The sequence below is a fragment of the Puntigrus tetrazona genome, chromosome 21 (assembly GCF_018831695.1).
Source record: "Puntigrus tetrazona isolate hp1 chromosome 21, ASM1883169v1, whole genome shotgun sequence".
NCBI classification, from domain to species: Eukaryota; Metazoa; Chordata; class Actinopteri; order Cypriniformes; family Cyprinidae; genus Puntigrus; species Puntigrus tetrazona.
The window spans coordinates 216,251-235,821 of NC_056719.1; the positions used below are offsets into that span (position 1 = coordinate 216,251).

The following is a 19,571-nucleotide window of genomic DNA, read 5'->3' on the forward strand; positions in this document are numbered from 1 at the left end:
AAAAAGCAAAACTGTGACAGTATTTTTGACAAAAGAGAAACCGTGTCAATGGTAAAGAGTGATAAATAAAAAAAAATAACATTAAAAAGATGTACACAATGCTAAACGTGAGAGAAAGACGGAGGTGTTCAGTTAAAACCAACTGCAGCGAAGCAAAAAAGTGAGACGGCTGTACAGATGTAAAGCAAAAATGCTTCAGAACAGGAGAGTGAGACTGCTGTAAAGATAATAGAAACTTTACAGAAAGTGGAGATTGATACAGGTGTCAAAAATAGATTTAATGACTAATTAAAAAACTACAGAAGAAAAGGAGAGTGAGAAAGGTGTAAAGACCTTAGGAGATAAAGTAGAGTGAGAGAAGTGTAAAGAAAGCAGGAGAAAAAGATGGGCGTAAAGATGTAAGATAAATCATCTGTAGAGCAGGTGACTGAGCTATGCCAGACACATTGCTTTTTATATATATAAAAAAAAAAGAGCAGGAGAGCGAGATGGGTATAAAAGACACTAAAAGAAAATGAAAAAGGAGAAGAAAAAGAAACAAGTAGAAAGAAATTAGACAAACTGTTTGGATCAGGAGAGTGAGATGGGACAAAGGTGACAAACTACAGCAGAAAAGGGTAGTGCATTGTGAAATAAGTGTCAAAGTAAGCTAATTGTATAAGGTGGGGAGAGTGAGACAGCTGTAAAAAAAATACTGTAACAGAGCAGAGCAAGAGTACAAGATGAGTACATAAAACAGCAGCAGCAGATCAGGAAAGAGAGGGAGTGTAAAGAAAGACAGGAATAAAGACAACATACTTTCAGAAAAAAGATGAGACAAGTGTAAAGACATTATTTACAAGACAACTTACTGAAGGAGAAGACCGCTTTAAAACAGCAGAGCAAGAGAGCAAGAAAAAAAATGCAGAAGATCAGGAAATTGAGACATTTTTAAAGATGTCAAAAAAAAAAAAAAAGATAAATCACTCAGAGTGGGAGATTGGTACAAAAAGAGGAAAGTGAGACGCTTAATGACAGCAGAAGACGAGTCTAGAGATAAGATAAGAATTTAAAACAGTGAATAACTTCATTTGTTTTATAAATAATGTTTGCACGTGTCTCACCCTTCCTGCTGTCTGGCTACAGCGATAGAGTCAGTGTCGGAGCTAGCACGCTGGTGTGTTGATGCAAGCACTTGTGATCGTGTCATGCTGCTCTGTGATTGGCTACTGAAAGGCACCATTCTGTGCTCTGGCGACTCAGGCAGCTGACCCAAGTTGTGATGGGAACGACTCTTCATCCTGGGGTTGGAGCTGCTGCCGAACCCTGGATAAGGTGGATCGGGAGGAACAGAGATCCGGCTTGAACTCTTGCTGAGGGACATCTCAGAGTAGGACATCCTCTTGTAGAGTTCAGGGTCAGAGCTTGGGGACAGACTAACTGCACCCATCCCGTCAGAGTACTGCAGACTGCTCAGAGGAGAGTTCTCTGCAGGAGAAACAGATGGCAAGAGTTAAATCCGAGAACTTCGGGTTTGCATGGTTTTGCATGGCGTTCTACACGATGGCTCGTATTGACCCTAGAGTGCATTTTTAAACCCGAAACTTTCAGTTTAATGGCAATTCTTTAAGAGCAGCCTAAGGAGAATGGGCCTTTTGGATAACTTCCCAATTTTCTCAAGGCCTCTTATTTCAAACAAGCTTTTCTCATTTTGTTTATTAACTCTTGTATTCTTGCCTGAAACCAAAAGCTGTTTTCTCTTTGATGCAAACATTTCGAAATTATGGAAATTAAACAGCAGAAGTTCTCAAGTTGTCTTTCTTCTGTCTTACAACATTTTTATTCTACGTAAATTCATTAAATGCTGCTTAAAAGTTTGAGTTCAGTAAGGCTTTAAAATTATTTCAAAAGTACAAGTAAAACAATAACATTGTAATGTCATGTGACCTTTCAGAAATCATTCTAATATTTGATATTTAAGAAATATTTAATATTATCAACAATGCTGATTTTTGTGGAAACTGTGATAGATTTTTTCAGGATTATATGATGAACAGAATTTTTTTAAAAGCGTTTTATAAATCTTCAAAACATTTTACAACATTCTAAGTGTCTGCAATTTTTGAACACTTGAAGATGCATTCTTTATGAACAAAAGTATTTTTTTTCCAAAGATTTTTTTTTTTAATCTCAAAAGAGTAAAACAGAAAAAAATGACCTCTAATCGCCTGTTTGTTTGCCCTTTTTAAAAAATTTTCTCACCCAGGTCCTGAAGTTCTTGGTTGTTTTGTCTGGCTTTCATGTGCAGGTGGAATTTGTACTGGGCTGAGCACAAGTGCAGCAGATACTGGCAGGTCTTCTGACTATCCGTCTGAAACAGATGTTTGATCCCATCCGAAGTGTTCTGCAAGCAAATCTTCTTTTTCTACCGTACAGAAACACAATGAAAAACGGCGTGTTACCGAAACTCCAGTTTATTCCACGTGGAAACAGCCTGAAGCCGAACCTCTTTGGTTTTTCTGGGAAACTTCAGCATGGCTGTGTGATTTCCACTAAATGTAAACCTGCAAATTTAAACATCTTACCGTGAAAGAGATCTTCTTGGTATCCCTCCAGGGGAACCTTAGCACGGGGGTTCGATTTCCGTTCAGGACCTCGAAGATGAGGACACCTTTCGAGTAAATGCCCAGCATGATGCCAGTCAGGGATCTCTTCTCTGGAAGCACACGATGGAAGTGAACTCCATATTCCGGCAGTCTCTGGCACACCTTTATATAACAGTGAAAAAAAGACGAGACAGATCTAATCGCATGCAGTCTACAACAACAGCTATCAGGAAAGGAAACTGAACTGAATCAAAATAATTGAAGTCCATTTATTCACAATTATTGACTGCACTTAACTTGTTAAAAAATAAATAAAACAACTGATGTCTGTGAATGCGTACAACAGTGTTCCAAAAACAACTTTTATTTTTTGCGACTGCTCAGATTCGAAAAGCTGTAATCAAGAGCATCTGAGAGAAAACAGATTGCAGCAATCTACGTTTATTCAACATAATTATGAAAGTTTGGTCAATCAGGAAGCTCTGTCTAGAATCACACTGAAGGATTGATGCGTTTCAATCTTGACCTTGAGGAACTCAAGTTCGGCCTCCTGCTCGGAAGCGTTGTAGTATGAGCTGTGGAGTTTGGGTAACTCTTCTTTAATGGTGGTCTGATCGATCTTATCCAGAACAGAAGCAGGGAGGTAGTGCTCCGTTCGGAAATATGTCTTTCCGTGAAGCTGATGGAACAAAGAGTGAAAAACTTGTACTGAGATAAAGTCATACTCGGACGATTAAGATGCATTCTAGATATAGAATTCTCGCAAAAACTCTTTATTTAAGATACAATGCATTTTGGGTAGATTGTAAAAAAATTATAATAAAAATAATATCATAAAATAAAAAAGAAACACAATATTCTTCAATTTGTATGATGTTGTTTTCTACCTCTGTCTGATAGTCCCCGAACTCTGCCTGCAGTGCCAGAGATGCCAAGATCATGGCATTTTCAAAGTCACAGCGTACACGCTCCTCTAATATATCCTTCCGCAGCTGCAAGTAGTACTGGTGTTTGGTCATTGTGTGTCTATATAAAACAATGGTAATTCTAACTGAATAATACATAGATATACATACAAGCAATTATTTACATTAGCATGTATATACATAAGTACGGAGTCAGAAAGATTTATTTTTTTACTGTTCCATTGTCACAATCCTTCAAATAAATGTTGTTCTTTTTAACTTATTAATTTTGTTTTACTTTTAATCAAAAAATGTTGAAAAAATAAATTCATTAAAATTAATTAGTGCTAAAAGTAGGTGTCTCCAGCACTGAAAATAATGACCGTTTCTTGAGAATGGCTGATAATCCAGCTTTGCCATCACAGGAATAAAAAAAATAAATAAATCTTACGTATGTATTATGTATGTTTCTATAGTTTTGGATTTAGCTCTTGCATATGCACGTGCATGTATGCTTCTATAGTTTTCTTTTCATATAATTTCACTTTAGGTGCATAAAATACACTTAAATACAAAACAGTACGTTTTGTACACTGAGCACCAGGACACGTTGGGGCATGTGTGAGCAAACAATGCAAACTAAAATTAAGCTGCCAAATGGTGGATTGAGTTAGAAAACCTACCGACGACAAATATACTTTTGTTTAGCTATTTTGTTTTTACCATTTCCTAGAAAACATATTTTTGCAACGTAATTGAGACCCTCTGTGAACTGGTTTATTTTCTCTGTGGTGGCCTAACAAGAGGAACACATAACCACATAAAATTCTAAAGTTGCAACAATAAAATGAAGAAAAGCATTTGGTTTTCTAGCTACATTTCTGATAGTAAAGATTGCACTGATTTAATGCATTATTTTGCAATTTATAAAGAAAAAAAAAATTTCATGAGAAAGACACTATGCATTTAGGCTCTGATTATGTTGTCAGCTCTTACTGTATCAGACTGACATCATCCTGAAAGAACTTGATACGCAGAAACAGATTAAAATTGACATCCGACTTCTTTTTCCTCGGGTCATCCTTCCAACCATCTGGCGCCACCTTTGAAAGTTTGGCATCAGGTTCCACGAAGAAAAACTCGTCATCTAAAAATAAAAAAAAGAATTAAAAAAAAGAAGAGAGGAAAAAAAGATAAACAAACAGACTATGCTAAAAGAGTTCAATACATCATGAGTAAAGCGGCCTTTGGTTCAGGAGGCATGAGTCAGTGGACTTAATGAACCATCTGTGGACACAAACCACCCAGGTCTATTAGAGCCGTAACTAGAGGAGTCACGCAGGGGCAGAGCGTCAGGAAGAGAACAACAGAGTCATTTATTCTGTTGTATTTACACACTCCATGATCAAATAGATCTATTTCCCTGAACAGGCACCTGTAACACCCAAGCAGGTATCGGAACAGCAAGAAAACACAAAACTGTAGGAAATTGAAGTTCTCACAAACGAAACGACATATTTACTTATTTGTATACTAATGTGAGCAGAAAGACAGGGACTAGATCTTCACATGGTTTAAAGGAACTCGCCAGTTGAAAATCGGCTCGTTTTCTAACTCCCCTAGAGTAAAACAAATGAGTTTTAATGATTTTGAATCCATTCAGTCAAGCTCCAGATCTGGTGGCAGCACTTTTAGCTGTATCTTAGCATAGATCATTGAATCTGATTGCACCATTATCGTCGCACTAGGCCACACAGTTTCCTATTTTTCCTATTTAAAACTTGACTCTTCTATAGTTACACTGTGTACCAAACACGAAAGAAAATGAAAAGCTGCGATTTTCTAGGAAATAACTCTCATTTTTGCATAACTATAATCTCATTTTCGAAACTTTTTTGCCGTACCTTAGCAGCAGAGCCTGAAAATAGTCCAAAGCGTATTCAGGTGCTGCATAATATCATTGCACCAGCTGCACAGATGGTACTCGTGCTAGACTTGTATAGAAGAGTCAAGTTTTTAAACAGAAAAAATATTGAAACTCCGTGGACATTTTTGAGTGTGATGCTAACGGTCTAATCAGATTCAATGATCTATGCTAAGCTACAGCTAAAAGTCCTACCGCCAGACCTGAAGATCAGCTAGATGTATTTGAAAACGGTATAACCCAACTGTTTAACTGTTTCCTTTAATAGCAGTATTAAAGGAAGATGGTTTATGTACCTTTAAGGTAGGCAAGACTGAAGAGATGGTGCTCGACCAGCCCAATGTGAGCTACGACCATGTCCAAAACATCCTTACAGACCGCCTTCACATCGCAAGACAGCTCCAACTTCTGCCCGTTCAGTAAGACCACCCCCACCTTCCTCTGACTCTCATCCACCTTCCCACGCTTGTTCAGCTGAAACACACGCAAAAAACGATAAATGCATGCATACAGTATACGCAAACATGCAGAAGTATAAAGCAAAGCAGATAAGCTGTCTTTACCATTATGGATGAAGGAACGGTTAAAACCACAGTTGGCTCGCTGCTCATCCTCACAAACTCAGGGCCAAACAAATTCTAAAACAACAACAAAATACATTTTAAAAGTTCAGAGTTTGAAGAATTCAAAATGATTCTGCTTTCTCGTTCAGAAAATGTATACACAGAATCATTCTCAATGTAACATCTCAAGTCAAACCGATTTGGTTTATTTTATCATTTACACTATAACTTGCATAAACTGAATTCAATCTAAATTAAGTCTTATTTCTCCAGCTTTGTATCATTCGTGCTTAAACACGTGAGTAACTATGAATTACAATTCAGCATGGATTACTGCCAGTTGTAATGTGAATAGCGCAAATCCAAAGTGAACTTAATGTGAAGAATGGTTTATTCTACTCACGAGTGAATTAAATCCGAATAAAATGCAATCAGGCATATTCTATCTGAATTCAGATAAACTGGATTATTTATTACACACTTTATCATTTACACAGCAACTTGCATAAACTGAATTGAAACTGAATTTAGTACACCTCACTTAATTCACATCACCATTCATTTAAATTAAAAATTACTTCTTGAAAGCTACAGTGAATGACAATCTGGATTACATATTATTACATATTCATAATGACATATAAACAAAGTGAATTTAATCTGAACATAGTTTAACTGGATTACTTTAGATTTGCGTGGATGAAGTCCTGCTTCCAAAGGACTGTTGCGAAGGGGCTCCACCAGGTCCAGCACGGAGGCACGAGGGTCTTCGCCGGGATAGATGGAGGCTCTAGACAACCGGGCCTGGAGCCTGTGTAACTCTTCCTGACGTTGAATCAGAAGTTCTGTGCCTGACAGCTCATCCTGACCAGCCTCGAAAAGTCTGGACACAAGGAAAAACCAGGAAGGTGAATTTTAACCGCTTTGGAATCAGTTCTCTATTTAAAAAAAAAACTTTTATAAATTCAGATGGAAATGTGAAACAGAATCCCTTAAAATATCTTTCACTTTCTAGCAGAATGAGCGTGAAACATTGTGTGTTGTTACGTAAGCACTCTGGCATGCCGCCCAGTAGCAGAGCCAGCTGGTTGCTGTGAGTGACCAATGGCGTGGCTTTTAGTTTTGGGCATCCTCGGGGAATCGAGTACTGAATTCTGCCCCTAAAACCTGCTCTACAAAAAAAGGAACACCTGGCAATCCTCGTCATGACTGCATCACTGCCAACATCTACTGCAAGTAGAGCAGTGCTGGGTAGTTCAGCTGGTTAACCAGCAGGGGGAGGAGTAGAATCACTGACTCGATGAAAAAAAACACACAAGATGGGAGTTTTTACAGGATTCATGCTGACTTTTGGGGGTTTGCCAGAGAAAATAAGAATAAAATGCAACAAAAGCTGCTGGGAGATCACTAGAAAAGCTGTTAATGGCAGAGAACAAGTGAAAACAGTGGGATAGCAAAGTGCAAAGTATCTAACAAACTTGGCCTTGCGATTTTACAATGGTGATGACATAATTCAAACGCTCATTTTAAATCAACTTCAGTTATAATACGGTTATAAGCAGAACACTTTTTTTCCATAATCTAAATAACACACAGATAGACCTTAAAAGTTATATCCTAGCAAGGACAGCCCGGAGGCGCAATGATTTTCATATTAAGGCACTTATATTTATAGCATACTTCCTTTAACTCCCAAAGAAACCTGTTGACACTTTGACTGACATTATTTGGCTGATTTATGACCCTCTCAATCCATGTGTTCAAAATAACACTTTTCGCTATATTTGAACTTTATTGCTTGAAGACGGAAACCTTAACTCTTAAAGCAAGGAAAACATATTTGCATCACTTTCACCTGTGATGACGTCCCCTATAGACAGGTTTTGTGCTGTTTGTAATCATTTCTGGGGACACACACACGCAGCTGCGGTTTTTGTAACCAGAACTAAACTTAAACAGGATGAGAGGAAATGAACTCAAGAAGGGTTTAGATTATCATTAACTTGGGCTGGGGTCCACAAAAGACTTCGTAAAAGGGTCAGTAGAGACAGGACGTGCATGATTAATCAGCACGAAGCAGGAAACATCAGAGAGAATACCTGTGTCTCTGGGCACTGCTGAGTGAGACGGCATCATGCTCTGACAGGCCGACCTGAGAGCTGTATCGCCTCATGTCTTCTGGCTTCTTAGCTGTTTGTGTACAGAAGAAAGTCATGAAACAATCGCACGTAAACTACGCGCATTGCACAGTAACATGCACATTTTTAAAAAAAGCATTTTTATGGATGGACATCAATAAGTGAATTCAGATGACATCCACCTATTTTTATCTCAAGTGTTGAAACAAACAATAATATGAGATGTGATGAATCACACTGCATTTATAAATGCCGGTACTAATTAAAAATTTTTTTATGACATTTACTTTTTTTTTTTTTTATTAATCAGTAACAAGTTGACATAGTATAAAAGGCAAATTCAAAAATTCAAAAAGCAATTCTAAAGTTTGCTTTAGATAAAACCTTTAATATGTATTTAATATGAGTTTTTAGCAGTGTCAACCCTAACTAAACCAAGTTTTTTTGCCTAAGAGAGCTTAAACAGAATTGAATAAAATAAATATGTTTAACAGTATTTTAAGACTTGAGCAAAATATGACCCAGACAGTGCGAGGTATATTAATTACACAACGTATAATCCATTACTCATTAAAAACATAACGGAAATTGTAGTTTGTAGCAAAATCTTACACATACTAGGCAAGATATTATGATTACTTTTTGATTACTTTTGGCCTAACTTGAAAAAATGTTTTCCTTTCTTTGCCATAAACATCACGTATTGCTTTAAACGTTACACTACCCCAATTTTTTGTGCATTTATGGTCACCTGACTAGTGGCCGGTATGTGCCGTTCCATAAAAACTGCAAGTTTTGTCATGACATCTATAAGAAAAGTGACTGTAACCTGATTATGTGCACTTTAAAATTGAACACAGCCTAATCACAATTATTACAATTTTTTGAATCTGATTACGTAATCCAATAATGGGTTACTATCGAGCACTGAACCTAGAAATACTCAATGGGTTTGTTCCATTTAAAAAAAAAAAAAAAAAAGGTGGTCATTAGTACAACCTTGTCTGTAGTCGGGGTCTGATGATGTCACGGAGGGGCTTTCACTGGAGGAGCTGTAGTCGCTGTGGTATCTTCTGTGAGTATGCAGGGGATCTGAAAATTAATAATTACGCAAGACAAAAATGATTGTAAATTCCATTTTGTACGAATTTGGTAAAGCACATTTAAATACTCAAGTTAACCTGTTAATCTTTTTTTTTTTGAGAATGTCAAAGAAAGCCCTGCTCTCACCCTCTGCTTTATTATTAAAAAGAGCTTATTGCTTTCTAAAACATTTATGTTATAGTCATATAACATAAGACTTATAGTCTTTTAAAACATGTCTATGGAGCAAAACTGATCCTCATATTCTCAGACAAGGTCTGTTATTATTATAATACAGACTTCTGTAAACTGTGTTATAGATTATTTCCATCATTCATATTCATATAATTCACATTTTGTTATTTTATTATTATATTTATATTAAAAGTACTACAAATATTAAATCAAATTAACAAATTATTTGCACATTTACATACAGCATAAATTGTATATTATGCACTAGTTCACTAAGTTTGTTTCAAATAAAATAAAATTGAAGTACAGTAACTGTAAAAATACAGTACTGTAAAAATTAAGTATTTAAAAATATACTTTATTAAATTAAGTGTGCGTACATAAATATACATTACTAAAAATGTGAATATATATATATATATATGAACATACTAATTTAATTCAAATAAAATTTAATTATATATTTAAAAAAAAATACAGTTGACGTTTTATTTCTGTAATTTATAGCAATTTAATTGGGTTTTAGCTTGTTAAAATTAGCTTGTTGGATTTATTGCTTTGTATTAGGTTGGTCCAACAATTTTCCTGTAATATTATGGTCCGTGTTTGTTTGTTCTCAGTCAAATTATTCCCAAGTTTGCATTTCCAGACCAGGCTCAGGTAGGAAACTCTGAATCATTGACTCTAGCTTTACTAGTGATGTAACGCGCGCATTCACGCACACGCTACACAATCTAAACTTCGACTGAAGCTTGACAGCATCCCCTGTGTGCACTATTTGACAAGTCTGTCAAGACCAGAAAATCGAGTCCATGCACTTCAATTACTCAATGCTGCATATTTAGCATTACCAAAATTCCTGAAGGATTTCTCAAGTCAGGAGTTTCGGAAAGTCAGAGTTTAAAATTCACAAGAACAATGAAGCTTTCGTCTTATGCTCGACTGACTGCTCTCCTCAGTAAACACTTGGTTCGACCTTGAATGAAACTACTAAACAATGACAATTATGTAAAGTTCCATGTAAACAAACTGGGGCAAATGCAACCACTCGTCTTTCTCTGAAACCACCTTGAAATGTTGAAAGATGCATAAACAGTTGGATAAATTCAGTTAACCAGCTAGTCCGCTGACTTAAACGAAACCACGTGCTCATGGAGGAAATATAGATGAATAAATAGCATTCTTGACCCCGCACCATCACTATGAGCTTGTTGGGCCCGAAGTGCATGTAATTAAAGAGCAACCTGCTCTATATGAAGGTTAATCTTAAATGACTTCGGTTGTGATCTGGCACTATATAGAAAACAAATTTTAATTAAAATGACCTTTGAGGGTTGGATGCCATTGCCACAATATAATGGCAGGGGAAATACTGTCCTCCCTCATCAGACCGATTCTGCAAATGTCTTGGAAGGGGTGTTAAACTGTACGATCACAAACCAAGACATACACGAAAGTAAACACTCAAACGGATGCGCGCGCACATTCTACTTTGAATACAATGGAAAGCTCAGCCCACACGGTGCAGTTACCAGTGGCTGGTGGGTTGTGAAGTGAATCACCTAGCGTATCGTCAGAGCGGCCCGTGACAACATCCACCGCGCTGGAGCCGTGACAGCACGTCTGCTAAAACCCTAACTCCCTCGAGTGTGCCCTTTCTCTCGGCTCGTAATTTATTTCACAACTCTTTTTGTGGAGAGAAAATCTGTGAAATGGACAGAAAAAAAAAGAAAAAAAAAAAAAAAAAAGAGTGCATTAGGAAGCAGGACGGCGTGTTCTGCCACAGGCTGCGCGCATCATGTCCTGTCATACAAATCAATTTTCTGCTGCGTTTCATGCCACTTTGCAGATGTGAGATCATTCCAGAGAAAGCGCCTCTGGATCGACGCCAGCCAAGGGTTGAATGATAGTGACGAACGAGATCTGCCAAACTTATGCGTTAGCATTTTGTTGATGGCTTCGTGCGGTTTCGTATGCCGCTAACTGTGGGTCATCTGGAACGCCTCATTTATGAAAAGTTCTTCAAATGTGACGACATGCGCTTGAATGGTGTTAAAAAATGATTTACATAGACATTTGTTCTGCTGAGGTTTCGCAAATGCCCTAATGTTGTGTGCTTTGTTGTCTGTTCAGCCAAAAAAAAAAAAAACACACTATGTAAACATGCATATCTTTATTCAAAAAGATCACATTGATGCATTCTAATTGTTAAATATCTTATATTAAATTTATATACCAAAAGATGTATATACTATATTATATATAAACTAGTGGTAATCCACCATAATGGGCAAATGATTAAAGTTATTAAATAAAAATAAATAAAACAAATATCCAATTAAAATCTATATACTAGTGTCAAACAATTAATCTAATTCATACAAAAAACAAAATTGTAATGTGTGTGTGTACCATGTATATTATATATATATATATATATATATATATATATATATATATATATATATATATATATATATATATATATATATATATATATATATATAAAAAATGCATATACATATAGTACATATTTTGAATATATTTACATAAAATTTCACATTTACATTTTTATAATTTTATATAGACTTAAAAATATAATTTTCTTATAGAAATTATTTTATTTATAAATAATATACATAGTAAAATTATTGGAACAAAAATGTATTGATGTGCTTAATCACAATTAACCTTTTGACAGCACTGCTAATATATATAATATACTAATATACTAATAAATTCAATAAACAATATATAAATAATAAATATATCCACTAACCAACATAGAACAGATACTGTGTATAACCGTTAATTTTAAAAAAATAAAATGCTAAATTAAATATCCAATAACCTTACCTATAACTTTCACTAAATGAAATAATCAATATAACGTTCACATATATTGTGCACTGCTAACGTCAGCCCTGACAAAGGTTCTCGAAAGTGGACAAAGAACACTGTCCACTTTCATTGGACAACACTGGACAAACATCTGCAAATGAAGGGCAGAACAGATGGTATCCCAGAGGAAGCTGGCTCCTGACTGTTGGATCTGCCAGCAGCGGATGGCCTGTGATGACCTCACATCTTGTAAGTCGGCCATCAGAAGCTCAGAGGATCGGTACGTGCAGGTGGACAGGTCACACACACACACACACACACACACACACACACACACACACACACACATCAACGCCACTGCAGCATCTTCTGCCAAATAGCTTTTCAGGCAGGAAAACACCCACATTTAGTCTTATTCCATTGTTTTCTCCTTTCCCTACTCTCACTTTTCCCAATTCTGCTTGCTCTTCATCACTTCCTCATGTTCCTTGCCTGATTCCAATAACTTTTTTTCCTCCTCTGATCTTGATGTTCTAGAGGCCCAGAGCAGTTTGGACTCATACTGGTGATTACAGCCACTAAAAGCCTTACATGCAAACGGATTTCGACTTAAAAAGGCATAAAAAAAAAACAAAAGAAGAGGAAAGGAACAAGGGATTAATGGGGTGATTACAGCCTGATGAGGACAAAAAGCACAAAAGGATTTCAGGAGTGAGGCGCTTTTCATTAGAGCTGAAGAGGTTCGCTCATTACAGTCGCTTTGCTTCGCGCTGATTTTAAAAGGAAGGTCAGTGTTTTAGAAGGAAAGTGGAAAAAGCTTCCATTCTGTCAAGTCAGAGTTCTGACTTGCATATCCTCTTGTGTTTTAACTTGTATTTTTCAAGATCAAACGTAAAAGACATGAAAGCTTCAGGGCATGTGGTTTTGGAGCAAAAACTCTGTCTTGCTCTTTAAACATATTACAAATCCCCTCCCCCTCCAGACATATGCTTTTATAAGAACATGCATATAATAATTCCTACAAAAAAAGTACAGTGGATGCCAGGCTTAAAATGCATATTAAATTACATTATATATAAAATATATATATGATGTAAAGTCATCACAGTAATTATATATATATATATATATATATATATATATATATATATATATATATATATATATATATATATATATATATATATATATATATATATATATATATATATATTATCCCTAAAGTAGTTTCAAACCAGTTCATTTCTTCTGCACAAGATATTTTAAAGAGGTCAAATGATGTTGCTAAAAAGAACATTATTTCGTTTATATGGTTAAAATAAAAAAATGTATTATTTTCCACATACTGTACATTGTTTCTCCTCTAAGCCTCAATTTGTACAAAGCTCATAATTTAAAAAATGGCTCTGATTGGCCAGCTATCCAGTGTGTTGTGGCCTTTGACGTCAATAATATAGAAAACAAATTATGTGGAAGTCAATGGCTATCAGCAACTGTTACCAAAAATTGTCTTTTTGAAAAGTATATCTATATCTATAGCTCTATCGACCGAACGAATAGATTATAGTATGTTCAATTTAAAGTTTATCGCATCTTACAACATTAAACTTCATCTTTAAATTGTTTAAGTGTCCCTCACATAAACTGCTTGTGAATTAAAACGATCTCAACAGATACACCGATCAACACATCAGTGAGCAGAGCTCTCTCAGTTTGCTCTCTGGAGAAAGTTCAACTCCCCGGAGAGCTGTAGATATACATGGTGTTGCATAGATAAGATCTGATCAGATCGTCTCTGTGAAACTACAAGCAAGATAAGATCGTGACAGGTCGCGTTATCACAGAAGAAATGCTCTACACCAGAAAGAGCTGTGGAATGAAGAAGTGGTGGAGGTGAACGTGAGATCTGGAAAGTGTCTCCACAGCTCAGCGTTTCCTGAAGCTCTGCTTGAGCGTGGGAGAAGTCTTTGAAAAGCTTTTAAAATCCAAAAGACCTTTGACCTGCGGGGCGAGAGATCTCCCATAAAGCGTAATCCATGCAGATGGACTGAGCTTTAAAATTAAATAATCTCTTTCCGCTCTCATCCCTTCCTCTTATTATCAGGATATGTAGTGACAATCTGACCCTGCCTGCTCATGTAATGGACGGCTTCTCAAGTCAAAAGAACATGGTTTCAATTAAGGTCAGCAAACTCCAAACTGATCAATGCACCTTGGCTTTAAAATGTGTGTGTTTAGTGAAGAGTTTGCCTGATGAGGGATCACAAACGCAGAGATGGGAGTGCAAACCTAACTCGAGGTCAAAAAGAACGCACAATTCAAATAATTCAAAAAAATTAATTATGCATGTAATAATCGGGTGTCAGAGTTTGCATCGCTTTTGCTATTCTATAGACGAGTGAATCCAATTAAAACATGCCAGTCCTATTTAACTTTAAATAAATGAAAAATAGCAACGTTACATAAGCACATAAGCAATGTAACATTTTTTGTTTTTCGCTCTAGTTAAAAAATTCTGAAAATAAAATCTAATTAAATATGGAAATTTGCACCATGATTCTAATTAAAACAATGTAAACAAAAATTATTATTATTATTATTATTATTATTATTATTATTATTATTATTATTTTATTTTGCCAAAATTCTGAAAATAAAATAAAGCAAGGAAAGGAAAGTAATATTAAAAATAATACAACTGGGATCAGAATGAGTGAATGAGAATCTTATTTGAGAAACAACTACAAAAAGCTAGATAAGATAAAAATTGGATCAGATGATGCATCATAAATAAATGAGAATCTTTAGAGAAAGGAAAAAAAAAGCTTAACAAGATAACCAGATCATATCTAACAATTCAATGAGAAACATTTTCATACAGTATATTAACGAAGCATGGTTTTAAAAAAATGTGTAAGTGAAAACGAAGCTGGGGCACATATTTAAAACACCAGTTTAAAGTTTTGGATTTTACTGCATTACAAAGATGACATTCAAGAAGACCGAAACGACAAAGAATGCAAAGCGCAGCACTGGATGATGACTCTCACTACAGACCACGAGAAAGCAAGCAATTAAGATGTAAACTACAGAAATGAGGAGCACCACACACAAAACAGGCCCCGAACAGCACATTTTTGTGGCTCAACAACTGATCCGTGCTCCACTGCATTCATTCGCAGCAAATGAAGGCACTAAAACAATCAAAATATGCACTCTTTGTGGACTCTGCTCTAATAGGGCTGGACATTCCTTCTCTTCAGGATTGTGGGTAATGCGGCCCATTATTGTCAGGAAAATGAGGCTGGCTCATGTTTACACAAGCAGACGGACAGACGGCTCGATACACACAAAAGCAATACGACGGCACAAATTCATCTTACACTCCACTTTAGAGAACATATAATTGAAAACAGGATTTTTCCTGCTTTTTTCTAGTAAAAGAATTCAGTATAATTGAATCTAGGCTGCAAAAATCTAAAAATGTCACTCACGTAACCATGAGTACCTTGACATGTGACGTATGCTAAATGGGGTAATTAATAAACAAAACACAAAGCTAGCCAAGCAGGTCATTTACATAAGTCTTAAAGGAACAGTAGTGTAGCTTATTGTCCCTTTAAAAAAAAAAAAAAGTGTCAGACAGAAAAGCTTAATGGATCCATGAGCCAGAGTAAATCTGCATGGACTGGGAAGAGAATGTCTTTGGTACGGAGTTCGACCGTGGTAAAAATAGCAGCCAAACAGCTTGCGGCTCAGTTCAGGGCCAGGTCGGATAGAAAAGCCTGAGGTTTATTATTATGAAGCAAAGCTTCACTCCATCGAAAAAAATGTCCAGATGGAGGCCAGGCGAAGGATGTGTACATGAATGTGGCACATATGAAGAATTTAACGTCTCTTATAGAGACTGCAAGGCGGCAATATGACAAGGAGGAAGAGACGCGTTATATAAGAGCATAAATTACAATTTTTGTCACACAGTATTGAACAGATTTACAGTCAAGCAAACTATGATATTAAAAAAAATGTTCAGACAGTTTATTAAATTAAAATATATATTTTTATTACAATAACTTATTAATTTGTATATTTTTCTATATACTATATTCAGTCGATTTTTTATTCAAATAAAAACTTTTGTTTTAATAAAAGCAGCAACACAATTACAAATAAATTAGATATTAAAATGACTAATGACTAAAAATTACTAAAAAGAAATTATTGCAATTATTATATAGATTATTATTCTCAAGGTCTTAAAATAAAAAAAAAGTAAAAATAATGAATAATAATTTTATTAAATCAAAAGAGTCTTTATTTTAAATATTTAAGGAAAATTAAATAAAAATATAATAAAATTAAAAATAAGATGCGTTAAAATTAAATGCAAAATAAAATAAAAACACTTTTACATTTCTATTAAAAAAAAAAAAAAAAAAAAAAAAAAGACATTTAAGGTTTTACATTTCAGTCATCCCCAAAATTGCAAAGTCAGCTATATTTATTAGTGAACCTTTTCAAAAGAGTACTGATGACTGATGTTAAACTACTTAAAAAGAGTTTCCCCAACTCATTGCAGTGGAAAGTTTTGAATGAAAAGCTAGCGGAAAATGGCGAGAAAGAGAGAGAGAGAGAGACCCAGAGAGAGTGAACGACTGAAAGAGAGAGAGAGTAAAAAGCTAGCATAAGTATGTGAGCTTTGAAGGCCTAGAATTATCCATCTCTCTAATTAGTTCCAGGAATCTGGAGCCCTCAGCCAGTCTGAGTCATAAAGAATCTGGCAACACACGCGCAAAAGCCACGCAAAACCCATTCATAACCCCGCGTTCGCTCCCACCACACGCAGCCACTCAGCTCTGCGTGCCGCGAGATGCGCGACTGTTACTGCGCACGAACTCAAAGCTTCAAAAGTTCATTTAAACGCACGCGATTCGTGGCTGCTGCCGTTTCGTCGGATGGTAACTGCATTTTAGTGGAGTCACAATCGGTAGCTTTTGTAAATACGCAGTGGTTTTAACCACTGTTAACCAGCTTGGTGAAATTGAAAGATTTAGCATTTGGCTTGAAGCCTGTAGAATCAAACACTTACAGGCCGTTGAGCAACACGGGGTTAAATGTCACACTGCAACCTTTTGATTGCAAACGCCAACTACAATTACATCAGCGCAGTGAGCATCTGATTCATACTGTACGCAAAAATGGCTCGAATCACCAGTTCCGTTCTGACAGCTAGCTAGTCTTGGAGTTTGAGGAACGGCTAATACTGGATTTGGATTTTATGATCTCAAAAGCTCTAAAAACATTTATGCTAATTTACAGAACCACATATATTTTCCTCAATGCGTTTTTCACACGTTGAAGTGATTCTCACAAAGCACCACAAGAAATGACCGGGTCATATTTAACCAAGAAAAAATATATAAATTATATTTAAAATGACATATTATATTAATATTTTGAACACACAAAATAAAGCTATACGTACACTACTGATCAATACGTTTTTAATGATTTGTAAAGTTTTAAACTGCCAAGGCCTGTTATTATTTGATCAAAACTACAGTAATATTGTAAAATACAAATATATTTTTGTATCTGTATTTTTTTTAATTCATTAACGAATTTTTAAAATGTTCAAATCTTTCAGAAATCATTGTTTCTGTTCTGCTCAAAAACGTTTATTCTAATAATCAAAGTTGAAATTCTTTCCATAAAAATATTCTGCTCAATATTTTTATGGAAAGGGTAGTTTTTAATATATATATATTTTGTATAAATTAATTAAATATATAAATTAATTTAGCCTACATTTTTCAGAAAAGAATTTATTTTTGTGTTTTCAAGAACTTTACTTTTACTATTCCAATTATTTAGGATTAAATAATTGGAATTAAATTAATAAAATAAATTTAATTAATTAATAAATAATAAATTATTAGGATTCCCATTATGTAAAACTGAAATTTTTATGTCATACAATTATTTTAATGTGTAAAATCATCAGTTAAAAAAAATACTACCATGCATATATAAATAAACAGATATTATATACATTTTATGTATAATATACATTATACGTTTTACTGACAAGTTTCTTGAGATTCGGCCTCACTAAGAGAACCAGTACTCACCATCCATGGCCTGTTTGAGCGCTTGCAGTTTCTTGTGCTTCTCTCTGATGCGGTCGTAAGCGCTGTTGAAGGCCGAGCCGACGGACTGACTTGAGTGGTGATGGGTCTTCCTGACATCTAGGCTTCCAAACTCAGAGTACCGGGAGTCCCTGGACTTGGACGATGACTTGTGTCGACCGGTCGAGCGAGTGCTGAGAGCGCTGCTGCCCCTGCGGGCGTCTTCCAGGGCCCCGAAGCGGAGCATATCTGGGTCGAGGCAGGCCAGGTCTGCTGACGAGGCCCAGCTTTTGTTTCTCTGATGGGGGTGTGAATGCTGGTTCACCTCCAGGGGCCGGCCGCGCTGCTGCAGCTGTTGCTGTTGGCGTTGATGGTAGAGTTCGGCAGAGGATTCGGACCCAGCGTGGTACTCTGAAGTGGGATACGGACTGAGACTCTCGTCTGCTCTGACAAGGTCCTGGATGGGAAGAGAGCCCATAGAGCGACTGAGCCCGCGGTTCAGGTTGGCCTGCTCCTGGGTTCGTGCTCTGTAACGCTCCAGCACACGGTGGGCGGCACTACGGCCTAATTGGGAGCACAAAAAAAAAAAAAAAAAAAAAAGGATATAAATGAAAGAACATTCAAAAGCATAAAGATCCTTTAGAAATCCTTTTAAATTGAATGTATTCCTGCAGGGGAAAGAAAAAAAGTTCCTATTTATTAAAATATTATTTAAGGGTCTTACCGACCCAAACGTTTAAACAAAAATGTTTTTGTTGTTTTTGTAACAATGTGTTATGACTTATGTAAAATCAGTAATAGTACAAAAATATAAAATATTATAAAACACATAATAATAATAATAATAACTATTATTATTACTATTATTATTATTGAACATGAGAGAAAAGGTCCTTAACGTTATGATATTGACAAATAAGGACAAATAAAAATGTGCTTCACCAATAATGTCAACTGTTTACTGAATTACATATTTTTGTGAAACATGACTGGACTTTTTTTTTTTTTTTTTTTTTTTTTACAATATTTTACATGTCTGGGTGGTTCTTGGCCATAGTAATCTACACCATCCAGACATTGTGACAATGAAAGGTCTGGCTATATAGGACTACAACCTAATTGGTTGTAAAGGTTAAATATACAAACTCGCAAAAGACAAATAAGAATCTATTGAAGGACATAATTAAAAGTGGGATCCTTTGCTGTCTT

General features: G+C 35.7%; 1 protein-coding gene across 7 annotated transcripts in view; it reads right to left on the minus strand.

Annotated features, from left to right (window-relative positions):
* ptpn13 (protein tyrosine phosphatase non-receptor type 13) overlaps positions 1–19,571 on the minus strand; it is a 62,402-nt gene that overhangs the window by 20,726 nt on the left and 22,105 nt on the right. For all 7 annotated transcript variants that reach the window (XM_043221165.1, XM_043221163.1, XM_043221162.1 and 4 more), the window contains 12 exons: positions 18,366–18,926; positions 9,115–9,207; positions 8,077–8,167; positions 6,662–6,860; positions 5,978–6,052; positions 5,711–5,888; positions 4,487–4,637; positions 3,473–3,611; positions 3,112–3,264; positions 2,565–2,747; positions 2,242–2,404; positions 1,104–1,467 (listed from right to left, as the gene is read on the minus strand). In XM_043221165.1, coding sequence (XP_043077100.1) covers positions 1,104–1,467; positions 2,242–2,404; positions 2,565–2,747; positions 3,112–3,264; positions 3,473–3,611; positions 4,487–4,637; positions 5,711–5,888; positions 5,978–6,052; positions 6,662–6,860; positions 8,077–8,167; positions 9,115–9,207; positions 18,366–18,926 — 2,350 coding nt within the window. The remainder of the gene's footprint in view (positions 1–1,103; positions 1,468–2,241; positions 2,405–2,564; positions 2,748–3,111; positions 3,265–3,472; positions 3,612–4,486; positions 4,638–5,710; positions 5,889–5,977; positions 6,053–6,661; positions 6,861–8,076; positions 8,168–9,114; positions 9,208–18,365; positions 18,927–19,571) is intronic.